At 41.4% G+C, this 13,681-nt stretch overlaps 1 protein-coding gene across 1 annotated transcript in view; it reads left to right on the top strand.

The window, feature by feature from the left end:
• The window catches only part of stab1 (stabilin 1), a 240,380-nt gene that overhangs the window by 68,888 nt on the left and 157,811 nt on the right, over positions 1-13,681 (top strand). The window contains exons 15-17 of the mRNA XM_069937203.1: positions 4,816-4,929; positions 8,965-9,018; positions 9,419-9,499. Coding sequence (XP_069793304.1) covers positions 4,816-4,929; positions 8,965-9,018; positions 9,419-9,499 — 249 coding nt within the window. The remainder of the gene's footprint in view (positions 1-4,815; positions 4,930-8,964; positions 9,019-9,418; positions 9,500-13,681) is intronic.

The raw sequence follows: 13,681 nt of genomic DNA, 5'->3' as shown, positions 1-13,681 counted from the left end.
TTGGCCCCATTAGAGACCTCAGAATTTCTAAAACCAGAGTGAAAGTAAGTCAACCTCAATCCTGAGGGACTGCTTCAGAAAATGAAGAACACTGAAAATATTTAGGAAGGTGTATGGAATGTTGACCTTCATTGCAAGGGGTTTGAAATACATAGTTGGAACTCTTGGAATACTTTGCACAGTTTTGTAAAGGGAGGCTGTTAGGGAAGTTCACTTGATTGAGGGATGAAGGAGTTGTCGTAAGAAAAGGTTCAGCAGGTCATATCAATAGCTATTCAAAAGAATTAGAGTGACTTTATTGAAAAGTATAAGGTGCTGAATGAACTTGAGAGGGTGGACACCAAGAGGATGCTTCTCTTCACAGATGAATGGGAACCAGCTACCACTTCAGATTAAGGAAGTACCCATTGAAGTCAGAAATTAAAAAGACTTATTTTCTTGGAGGGTTATGAACCTTTGGAATGCTTTACCTCAGAGAACATTGGAGGCCAAATTATTTGTATATATTCAAAGCTGCAAAAGATAACATTTCAAGTGTTTGGATACCAAGGGTTCCAGATAACAAGCAGGAAAGTGATGTTGAGGCGTGGGTCAAATCAACTACTATTTTATTGAATGGTGGTGCAGGGTCAGGAATCTACTTGGCCTACTTCTTTTTTGTGTTCATTTTGGTACTCATTCCAGAGAAACTGTCAGGAGTTGTTGCTTTGCATTAGACAGTGAAGCATTGATATTGTACTGAACAGTTTATTGACTCTGAATCATCATTTCCACAATTGATGACTTCTCAACACACTAGAGTCCTTTTGCTTTTTATATGCATATTGCACCTTGAGAATTTGTAGTCAGACAGGAAACATATTGTGACTGAGAAATTGATTAATGTAATTTTCTTGGCATTAAAACTTTATTAACCATGACATTCAAAGTCCCATAAATAGGGAGAACTTCAAATGCAAGATTCCTAGAACAGCATGATCAGGTTTCCAGTGTGATTCCTTGCTGAGATTAACTTTGGTTTCAGACCAGCTCTCTACTAATGTGTTACAATTTTTCAGAGCTGTTCCAATAGAATTATACAACACAAAAAAGGCTCTTCCACTCCGTATGCCCATCATTAAGCAGGGAGGCTGCAGAGGGACTTAGATTAGGAGATCGGGCTGAGAAGTGACAAATTAAAAACAATGTTGCAAATTGTATGGTAGATTAAATGAATGAGGAGAAAATTGAAAATTCCCTGATTCAAAGGGACTGAGGGTAACATTGGTGGTAAAGCAATGTAATGCTGGCATTAGTTTCAAGAGGAATCAAATATAAGAGAAGGAATGTGATGTTGAGGCTTTGTAAGGCACTGGTGAGCAGTTTTGGGCTTGTCATTTATGAAAGGATTGTTGATGTTAGAGTTCAGAGGAGGTTCTGGGAATGAAAGTGTTATATGAGAAGCATTTGACGACTCTTGGCTGGTACTGGTTGGAATTTGGGAGAATGAGTGGTGATCTCATTGAAATATTTTGATTATTGAAAGCCATGGACAGAGTGGATGTAGAAAGGGTGTTTCCCATGGTGGAAGAGTCTAGGACAAGAGGGCACAACTTCATGATTGAAGGGCGTCCACTTAGAGCAGAGATGCGGAGGATTTTCTTTTGCCTCTGGGTGGTGAATTTCTGGAATTTGTTGCCACAGGCAGTTGTGAGGTCAAGTTATTGGGTATCTTTAAGACAGAGATTGATCGGTTCTTGATTAGCCTAGGATATGGGACGAATGGGCAATGGGGTTGAGCGGGGAAAATGGATCATGATTGAATGGTATGGCAGGCTTGATGGGCTGAATAGCCTATTTTTTGCTCCTATGTCTTATGTTCTTGCGTTTACTGGGACTTGGTGAGTCATGTGTACATCTAGATACTTTGTAAATTTCTGGGAGTCTTTACCTCTGCGACCAACTCAGATTCAAGGCACTTTCTGGGTGAAAACATTTTTCCTCTGTTCACCTTTAACCTTCAGCCTTGATGTATGTCCTCAATATTTAGTTATATCTGTTCTGGGATATTTCCCACGCACTACCTAATCTATAGGGTGGCACAGTTAGCATCATGGACAGCAATTGGAACTGAGGTTTAAAATCCACGCTGTCTGCAAAGAGTTTGTATGTTTTCCCAGTGTCTGCATGCATTTTCCCCCAGGTGCTCCGGTTTCCTCCCACCCTTCAAAACATATTGGGGGGGGGTGTAGGTCAATTGGGTGTGTTAGGTCAATTGGGTAGTGCCATGTGAGCACAGATTGTCTATGTACTGTTACCTTGCAAAAATTCTGAGGAGTTGCAATATATTGGCATAGAGCTGGACTGAATAATTTTCCAGGCAGAACAACAGGGGGTCCAGGAAGAAAATTGTCAGGGAGACCTCAGTGAATGTAATCTATGAATTTCTGCATTGTGGGGAATCACACAGTGCAGACATTTGCCCTTTGGCTGCTTTATCCACTCCCATGAGCGGAAGGGAAATTAGATGTAGTTTCTTCTTGAGCTTGGAGTTTGAGTGACTTTCATAATGGAGCAGTGAGCAGCAAACTGTGAGATGCAGCTTAGATTAATAGTGAGGCAAGAAAAGTGGGAATAATTTGAGAGACTGGTCAGTTTTCACATCAAATCTAGTCTGCCTTGATCTACCAGTCAACAGATCCATGGTTGTCTCCCTCACCCTTAAATCACCTGGATACAAAGGCCATCTATGTTAGACTATTGTTAATAGACAACAGCTGGGCCTTCAATGCCATACCAATCTCTCTACCTTTTTTTTAGAGGACTAGGGAAGTTTAGCATGTCCTTCAACAGCTGCAAAGGGCACACCATCAAAATCAAACAGCATAATATGGGAGCTATTCTGGTTAAGATAAGATGAAGCTCGATAAGGTAATGAATGCAGCTCAGAATGCAAACTTCCATCCTCTCCTTGGACTTCTTCTAGGTTTCATTTAAATTTTTAAATTAAAAATTTAATTTTTTTTTAAATTTAGATATTCAGCATGGTAACAGGCCATGTTGGCCCATGAGCCTGTGGTGCCCAATTATACCCAATTAATCTACTGGCCCCTACATTTTGATCAGTGGGAGGAAACTGAAGCCCCCAGAGAAAACCCAAGCAGACACGGGGAGAATGTACAAACTCCTTATAGACAACGCTGGATTCGAACCCAAGTTCTGATTGCATACAGTTTGCCCTAACTGCTGTGCCAACCATGCCACCCCTGGCTAGGATTTAACAAGGAAAGGTTCATCACACCCCAAACACAGTCTCTTCATTCTCTTTCCTTTGGGGAAAAAGCTTAAGAGTGAGAAAGCATGCACAAAGTGCCTTAAAGACTCTTAAATATTTTTCCTGCAGCCATCAGGCTCCTGAATGAACCCCACAATAATGTTACCATGCTGCTCTTGCATGGTGCTTATGGATTTTCCTTTTCCATTATAATCTAATACCCTGAAAATTGTGCTCTTTATACAGCTATGTGAATGTTTGAAATAGCTGTTGGTTGGTCCACAGAAGATCTGTTTGCATTGGGCTAGGTATTTGGTGAAAATAAATCCTTAAACAGCGATATCAACTTTGCTCCCTATGAAATATAAGAAGTTAAGATCGTCTAAGGTTGGGGAGGTCTCAGATTTCAATGAGGACATGGAATGGAGTACATGTGGTCCTTTTCTAATAGCATAGTTTCAGGATAAAAGAGTTAGTAAAAGCTCCTTGCTCAGTTAATAAATAAGAACTGTTGTATTTCAGACCTGTGAGGTTGAAAATCTCACTGGAAAGGAACGTTGTGCGTTTTGTTTTTATGGTGATGACATTTGGGTGAATTTTACATCAGATGAAAGAAAAATCCCACCAAATCTGAGGAAAATTTGCACAGGGCACAAAACCATTCAGAAATGTGTGCAAAATTGCTGTACTCTGGTTGACTAATTTTTAACAGCACAGCCCTATTTTTTTGAGCTGCGTGAATATATCTTTAAACCATGTGTTTTAAATTTCAGTGTTGGCTGAAATGATTTTTATCACTGTGACCCTTCTTCCAACCTCTGCTGTATGGAAAACAGTTTCTGAAAAATATGCACTTTGGCTCCAAAGTGACAAGATCCGTAATAGCTGGCACTTTGAAACAAGTTTTGCGGCACTAATATATGGAACACAAGAAAATACTGACTCAATTGAGTTGCTTAAATCCTGCGAAATATGTTTCCAAAACTCCATAACGCCAGTTGAAAAAGCCACCTTTACTTTGCCAGTTGTCCCATTATTCGTTCTGTTTTTTTGTAAATTACTTTAGAATTTGGCACAAGGAGTTAGCTGAGCAAGCTAACTTGGGTAACAAGGTATCAATCTTTACCTAAAATAGTGCAATTGGAAATATGACAACATTAGCTCAATAAAATCAAAACAAAAAACGCTGATAATGCCTTACAGGTCAGGCAGTTTAAGTTTTCCAGCATTTTGTTTATATTTCAGATTTCCACCATTTGTGTTGTTTTAAATCAGCATTAGCCATGAATAACATTGAGCAATTTTAATATTAAATGTGTACTTCAAAGATCCTACAAAAGCATATTTTCAATTAAGTGCCAGCCATATCCTCAATTTAAACATTATCCAGGCAATTAAAGAAAAATTCTGCTTGAAAAATTATTGCCACGTTTGAAATGTCTAAAATAAATTTGTTTCATATATACCCATATTTCTGCTCAGTGACCACATAAGATGGCTGTTAATTTTCTTTGTGTCTGTTAAGAGTTTGTAGGAATATGATGATTTAATCTTGTTTGCAGAATTGCGATCTCCCTCTTATACTGGAAGGTCCTGGGCCTTACACTGTCTTTGTTCCAAGTAACGAGGCAGTGGACAAGCTAAGAGATGGAACTTTATTCTATATGTTTGTTGAGGTAAGTAAACAAATAGTATGAAGAATCATGGTCTCCAATTGTTCATATTGTACATTTACAAGGTTATAAATGTCCTTTTTCAGGAACACTTCCTCTTGAAATTTCACATCAGATGGTAGAGGGAAACCTGTAGTTTGGTGGTGGGCATGTATGGTATTCTGCTTTGGAAAATTGGTTCTAATAAATCCTTTAGAACCGAATATCCGGATGTGTGGAAGAGCACAGAGCCGCTCCCTGACTGCACACATGGTCCTACTGACCAATGTTGGCTATCTTGTGAAACAACTATTTTTCAATTGAAAGAAAGACATTTTCCAGAAGCTCACGAGGGAATTCTTTTTCTTTCTCTGTGATTCTATTATCTCACACACGCACCAATGTTTATTTGTACCCAAACACCATTTATCATGAAATAGTTGAGAATGTGTTATTACATATTTATTAAAGTATTTTTGCTCTAAATTATCCATAAATATTTTTACCTGATGGTCCACAGCTGTCGCATGTATGCTGTGCTGACTGTTTGGATTGTGTCACCTCTGTGTGACATCTGCAGTACAGCTGTCTACAAGGCTGTTGTGGAATTGAGAGAAACATTGAGGAAGATTGATCCCATCCCACTGTGAACTGCAGGCTGATAAAGGGCCAGTGATTCTTGCATTCAAGATCACAAGTAATTAGTTTTAAAATACCTGTAATAAGCAAATAAACTCAAGTGAGAAAAGGCAGAAACTTGTGATGCCATAAGATACACAACTGGCCAAAGGTAAGTGTCGGTGTTGCTGGGAGAAATTGTGCCCAGAAGTATCTGAGCAACTTACATGCTGGATGCTTTTTCTTTTCTTTTGGCTTGGCTTCGCAGACGAAGATTTATGGAGGGGATAAATGTCCACGTCAGCTGCAGGCTCGTTTGTGGCTGACAAGTCCGATGCGGGACAGGCAGACACGGTTGCAGCGGTTGCAGGGGAAAATTGGTTGGTTGGGGTTGGGTGTTGGGTTTTTCCTCCTTTGTCTTTTGTCAGTGAAGTGGGCTCTGCGGTGTTCTTCAAAGGAGGTTGCTGCCCGCCGAACTGTGAGGTGCCAAGATGTACGGTTTGAGGCGATATCAGCCCACTGGCAGTGGTCAATGTGGCAGGCACCAAGAGATTTCTTTAGGCTGTTCTTGTACCTCTTCTTTGGTGCACTTCTGTCACGGTGGCCAGTGGAGAGCTTGCCATATAACACGATCTTGGGAAGGCGATGGTCCTCCATTCTGGAGACGTGACCCACCCAGCGCAGCGTGGACTCGACGCTGTCGGCCTCTGCCATCTCGAGTACTTCGATGTTAGGGATGAAGTCGCTCCAATGAATGTTGAGGATGGAGCGGAGACAACGCTGGTGGAAGCGTTCTAGGAGCCGTAGGTGATGCCGGTAGAGGACCCATGATTCGGAGCCGAACAGGAGTGTGGGTATGACAACGGCTCTGTATACGCTTATCTTTGTGAGGTTTTTCAGTTGGTTGTTTTTCCAGACTCTTTTGTGTAGTCTTCCAAAGGCGCTATTTGCCTTGGCGAGTCTGTTGTCTATCTCGTTGTCGATCCAAATGGTGCAGCCGAGATAGGTAAACTGGTTGACCGTTTTGAGTTTTGTGTGCCCGATGGAGATGTGGGGAGGGCTGGTAGTCATGGTGGGGAGCTGGCTGATGGAGGACCTCAGTTTTCTTCAGGCTGACTTCCAGGCCAAACATTTTGGCAGTTTCCGCAAAACAGGACGTCAAGCGCTGAAGAGCTGGCTCTGAATGGGCAACTAAAGCGGCATCGTCTGCAAAGAGTAGTTCACGGATAAGTCGCTCTTGTGTCTTGGTGTGAGCTTGCAGGCGCCTCAGATTGAAGAGACTGCCATCCGTGCGGTACCGGATGTAAACAACGTCTTCATTGTTGAGGTCTCTCATGGCTTGGTTCAGCATCATGCTGAAGAAGATTGAAAAGAGGGTTGGTGCGAGAACGCAGCCTTGCTTCACGCCATTGTTAATGGAGAAGGGTTCAGAGAGCTCATTGCTGTATCTAACCCGACCTTGTTGGTTTTCGTGCAGTTGGATAACCATGTTGAGGAACTTTGGGGGGCATCCGATGCGCTCTAGTATTTGCCAAAGCCCTTTCCTGCTCACGGTGTCGAAGGCTTTGGTGAGGTCAACAAAGGTGATGTAGAGTCCTTTGTTTTGTTCTGTGCACATTTCTTGGAGCTGTCTGAGGGCAAAGACCATGTCAGTAGTTCCTCTGTTTGCGCGAAAGCCGCACTGTGATTCTGGGAGAATATTCTCGGCGACACTAGGTATTATTCTATTTAGGAGAATCCAAGCGAAGATTTTGCCTGCAATGGAGAGCAGTGTGATTCCCCTGTAGTTTGAGCAGTCTGATTTCTCGCCTTTGTTTTTGTACAGGGTGATGATGATGGCATCACGAAGGTCCTGAGGCAGTTTTCCTTGGTCCCAACAAAGCTTGAAAAACTCATGCAGTTTGTCATGCAGAGTTTTGCCGCCAGCCTTCCAGACCTCTGGGGGGATTCCATCCATACCTGCTGCTTTGCCACTTTTCAGTTGTTCAATTGCCTTATATGTCTCATCCCGGGTGAGGACCTCATCCAGCTCTAGCCTTAGGGGCTGTTGAAGGAGCTGGAGGAGGGCGGAATCTTGGACTGAGCGGTTGGCACTGAAAAGAGATTGGAAGTGTTCTGACCATCGATTGAGGATGGAGATCTTGTTGCTGAGGAGGACTTTGCCGTCTGAGCTGCACAGCGGGCTTTGGACTTGGGGAGAGGGGCCGTACACAGCCTTTAGAGCCTCGTAAAAACCCCTGAAGTCGCCAATGTCCGCGCTGAGCTAATTGATTCAGAAATGAACAGTAGTGCAATCTAATATATGCAGAAAGGCTTTTGTGATTAATTCATGCATAGAAGACTGGCACAAATGGGTCCAATTTTTTGGCGATGGTTCCTCTGATCTGTGCTTCATTCCAGTGACCCTGGCCTAAGTCAGTTTGTGCAGAATAGTGAGGGAAAACCTGATTGAGAGCTCACAAATTTAATAGACCAGTGTATTTTCATTGATCAACTAAACTTATTTGTCATTTCACAAACTGCCACGAGCAAATAACTTTGCTGCTCTTCCAAATTTTCCTTCACATCATTTCAACTATTGGGTCAGTGAATGGAAGTCATGACACGAATGTGAAATGACACTGGAGTGAGCCTTGGCATCATCAAAGTTCGGGCTTCAACGGTTGAGCAAATCGGTCTAACTGGTGGCTCTCTGAGATTTGGCTTGGACTTCTTGGTTATTGAGTAGTCGGCTTTCCCTACCTGTATCCATCGCATAGGCCATAAGTGCTCACCCTGAAAAGACAAACCAATTTCACAGTCGGTTTAAAGTTATCTGTGTGATTTCAGAAAGATTCATATTGCATTTTATCAGATTGTTAATCAATTTGCGAACTCTTACACAACTTTTCACTCTTCTCCAAAAGTAAAGTCACATAATTCCTCTGTTAGTTTTGGCATTTGAAAACATTTTGCACAGCAAATTGTTCTATTATTAAGTACAAGACTCATGCAGTTTGACTCAAATAGATTAACTTCATGGATGATGTTTGGAGGATTTTTTGAAATAGCTCTGATCAAATGAATGAGAGGGACTTAAAAACACTGGACAAGCTTCATTATCTTCTTAATGAAATAGATTTGCATTGCTTGAACTGCAAATTGGTTGTAAAAATTAATGAAGACCTTCCCCATACCCACACCTTCTAAAGCTATTTAGAAGAATGCAAGTTTTTTCCACTTGGTGCTAAGAGTCTATGTAGAAATTGAATGCTGGGCTGCGGTTGCAAAGCTGACTTAAAAACAGTGCAAAAAGGGGAAATAGAGATGAATATTCATCATTGGGAGAGAAACTGTGATTTTAAGTACATTTTTACTCATAAAACAAACTATGTAAATTATTTGATTTTCCTATCTCATCAGGATATCTCTATAAATTATTTTTTGTTTTCTTAAAACAAGGGTCGCCCAAAACTTCAAGAGCTAGTGAAACATCACATCTTTGCATCAGGCAATGTAAGTAACTTTCTTACTTCATATTTAGATAGAAAAGTTGTGGATTATTGAGGCCAAGATTGGTGGAATACATGTTCAAAAGGAAGTCTAATCTGAAATTTGAATTTTTCTCTTCTGTGAGCAAGTTTGATCCATCTGTTGGTTTACCAGAACAGAACACTACTGAACCCAGAAATGAGTGCTAGGAGGGAGGAATGTGACTGACCTGAAAGTGCACACTTTGTGGGCCAAGGAGTACTGACAACTGCAATGTGACACAAATATGGGAAAAAGCTATCAAACAAGCTTAGTTGTAACTGAGGTTATTGTAAATAACTCAGACAGTTGCTCACAGTATTGCAATGACAGCACACAACTTATTTCATAAGGAATTTCCCTAACCTGTCTTTTAAATTTCCAGTTGCTGGTGGACAGATTATCAACCATGTCTCGAATCTTGACAAAAGCCAACCAGATAATAACCATTAACGTTACCACCAATGTAAGTACAATGTGTGGGAAGAGATGCACCAATTAATGCAGACAAAAAGGAAAGTCCCAAATTGAGAGATGAATGCCATTGAAAATCCCACCTGACTCAAATGCTCCATCAGCACCAAGTATACTCTTTTTTTTCTTTCACTTAAACTTCAGCACTAGTTTGTGTGATAGTTTTCAAAGACCTCAAGAGCCATTGTATGGATTTAAGACTTTCCTCTCCTTAAGTGCATGACATGATCAATATCCAAATGTATTTGTCAAGTTTGTTGAGCTCCAGTGGCCCATGTTCAGTGCTGAATGTGTGGAGCCTAACCACAGGATTAGTGAATCCATAGAACTATAAAAACATTACTGACTGAAACAGACCACTTTGGACCTTCTAGTCTGTGCCAAACCAGTATTTTTTGCCTAGTCCCACTGACCTGCACCCAGTCCATAGCTATCCATACCTCTCCCATCCATGTACCTGTCCAAATTCTTCTGAAAGGTTAAAATTGAGGCCACATTCATCACTTCAGCTGGCAGCTCATTCCACATCCCCACCACACTCTGTGTGAAGAAATTCCACCTCATGTTCCCCAAAACTTTTCCCCTTTCACCCTTAACTCATGTCCTCTGGTTTGTATCTCACCTACCCTCAGTGGAAAAAAGCCCAACTACATTTACTTTGTCTAATCCCTTTATAATTTTTAATACCTCAATCAAATCTCCCCTCATTCTTTTATGCTCTAGGGAATAAAGTCCTAACCTGTTTCACCTTTCCATGACATTCAGTTCCTGAAGTCTCGGCAACATCCTAATAAATCTTCTTTGCACTCTTTCTATCTTATTGATATCTTTCCTGTAGTTAAATTAGGTGACCAAAACTGCACACAATACACCAAATTTGGCCTCACTAATGTCTTATACAACTTTACCGTAACATCCTAACTCCTATACTCTATATTTTGATTTATGAAGGCCAATATGCCAAAAGCTCTCTTTACAACCCTGTCCACCTGTGACACCACTTTCAGAGAATTATGTATCTGTATTCCCAGATTCCTGTTCTACCGCAGTCCTCAGGTTTGTCCGCAGTCCTTTCATGGTTTGTCCTTTCAAAATGCAGCACTCACCCTTTTCTGCATTAAATTCCATCTGCCATTTTTCAGCCCATCTTTCCAGCTGGATCCCCAATATCCCTCAAAAAACAAGGTTCCCTATGCCTTCTAACTTTGCCTTTGATCCTGACAGGAACATAAAACTCTATACTCTCAAAAGTTTACCTTTGAAGGTCCTCCACTTAACTTTCACATCCTTGCCCAAAATCAACTTACCCCAATCCATGCATTCAAGACCCTTTCTCATTTGCTCACAATTGGCCTTTCTCCAATTTAGAATCTCAACCCGAGGCTCAGACCTATCATTCTCCATAATTAATTTGAAACACGGCATTATGATCACTGGACCAAAAGATGTTCCCCTACACATATTTCTGTCACTTCTCCTGTCTGGTTTCCTAATAGGAGATCCAGTATTGCATTCTCTCTCATTGATACCTCTGTATATTGATTTAGAAAACTTTCCTAAACATATTTGACAAATTCCAAGCTATCCAGCCCTTTACATTATAGTCAATATGTGGAAATTTAAAATCTACTATCATAATCTTATGCTTCCTGCAGGTGTCTGCTATCTCTCTACAGATTTTCTCCTCCAATTCTTGCTGTCTATTGGGTGGTCTATAATATAACCCCATGAGTTTGGTCATACCTTTCCCATTCCTCACTTCCACTTCCATCCATATAACCTCAGTAGATGAGCCCTATCGTCTATCCTGCCTGAGCACAGCTGCAGTATTTTCCCTGACAAGCAATGCCATTCCTCCCCCCACTTCTATCACATCTAAAGCAACGGAAGCCTGAAACATTGAGTTGCCAGTCCTGCCCCTCCTCCAACCAGGTTTCACTAATGACCACAATATCATAATTTCACATGCCCATCCACGCTCTAAGCTATTCTGCCTTTCCTATAATATCTGCATTGAAATAGATGCACCTGAAAACATTTCCATCACATTCAATCCATTGACTTCAAGCAATGCATGCAATTTTAAGATCATCTTTTCCCTTCTCTACTCCTCTATTTACTCTGGCACTCTGGTTCCCCTCCCCATAAAAATCTAGTTTAAACCTACCATCGTAGCACTAGCAAACCTTCCCGCAAGGATATTAGTCCCTCTCCAGTTCAGATGCAAACCGTCCAGACAGAACAAGTCCCACCTTTCCTGGAAGAAAAACCAGTGATCCAGAAACCTGGAGCACTCCCTCCTACACCATATTCTTAGCCATGTGTCAAGCTGCATTAACCACCTATTTCTAACCTTTCCTGAGATCACTACCCTGGAGGTCCTGTCCTTAAACCTAGCGCCTAACTCTTGAACTTTCCTTGCAGGACTTCCTCACCCTTTTTACCCACGTCATTGGTTCCTACTCACCCTCCCTCTTTAGAATGCAGTGAACTTGATCTGAGATACTTCGGACCCTGTCACCAGGGAGGCAACATACTATCTGGGATACTCGATCTTTTTCACAAAACCTCTTATTTGTCCCCTAACTATGGAATCCCTTATTACTACAGCTCACCTTTTCTCCTCCCTTCCCTTCTTAGCTACAGGACTAGACCCTGTGCCAGAGACCTGATCTCTGTAGCTTGTCCTTAGACATTTCCCCCCCCCCCAAACAGTATTCAAAATGGAATAGTTGTTATTGAGGGGAACAGCCACAGAGGTGTCCTGCACTGCCTGCCTGTTCCCTTTCCCTCTCCTCAATGTCACCCATCTACCCTCCTCCTGCCTCTTAGGTATAATAATGTCCCTGTAACTCCAGTCTATCATCCCCTCTGCCTCCCGAATGATCCGAAGTTCTTCCAACTCCACCTCTAATTCCTTAATTCAGCTTGTCAGGAGCTGAAGCTGGATGCACTTCTCAAAGATTAAGTTATCAGGGATACTGCTGGCTTCCCTGATGACCCACATTTTGCAAGAGCAGCATTTCCCTGCCAGCTACCATTTCTACTCTCTATGACTATAGGAATAAAATATATGATATCTAAAAACCTGCCTTTACCTGTGCCTACCTGCTAAATCCTTTTTATGCCTTTTCTGATTTCAACTCCTTTTTTAAACAACAGAACAATGTCTCCAATCCTCCAGGACCACACCTGTGGCTAAGGACATTTTAAATATTTTCCTCCAGAGCCCCTGAAATTTCTACACTAGCCTCCCTCAAGATCAGCGGGGATATCTTATCAGGCCCAAGGGATTTATCCAGCCTTATTTGCTTTAAGACAGCAAGCGTCCCCTCCTCTTTAATCTGTGTAGTTTTCATGACTTCATTGCTTGTTTTCCTTGCTTCCTTAGACACTGTGCCAGTTTCTTCGATAAATACTGATGCAAAAAACCCATTTAAGATCTTCCCCATCTCTTCTGAGTCTATACATAACCAACCACTCTAATCTTCAAGGGGATCAATTTTGTCCTTTTACTCTTAATGTACCTGTAGAAACCCCTTAGGATTTTCCTTCACATTGTCTTCCAAAGCAACCCATGTTTTCTTTTAGCTGATTTCTTTCTTAATCTTTTTCTTGCATTCCTTATATTCCTCGAGTATCTCATTCACTCCTTGTTTCCTATTCCTGCTGTACACCTCTCTCTTCTGAACCAGATCCCCAATATCCCTTGAAAACCAAGGCTCCTTATGGCTGTTTACTTTGTCTTTAATCCTAACAGGAACATGAAAACTCAGTACTCTCAAAATGTCACCTTGAAGGTCCTCCACTTCCCTCGCACATCCTTTCCAGAAAACAACTTATCCCAATCTACGCATTCTAGAATTTTTCTAATTTCCTCAAAATTGGCCTTTCTCCAATTTGGAATCTTAACCCAAGGCCCAGACCTATCCTTCTCTATAATTAACTTGAAACTAATGGGATTATGATCACTGGACCCAAAGTATTCCCTACACATACTTCTGTCACCTGTCCAGTCTCATTGACCAAAAGGATAGGTGACTGGAAGGCACTGCCATCACAAGCAGGATCAATGTATCCACTGCCAACACAGATGGGTTCATTTAATATATAAAAAACATGAGATTGCATTTTATTATTTTTAACTTCTATAAACCCATGAGCCACATCAAAT

This window comes from Narcine bancroftii, chromosome 5, assembly GCF_036971445.1.
Source record: "Narcine bancroftii isolate sNarBan1 chromosome 5, sNarBan1.hap1, whole genome shotgun sequence".
Lineage (NCBI taxonomy): Eukaryota > Metazoa > Chordata > Chondrichthyes > Torpediniformes > Narcinidae > Narcine > Narcine bancroftii.
The sequence above is the reverse complement of the archived record's forward strand: the minus strand, read 5'-3'. Positions and strand labels throughout refer to the sequence as shown.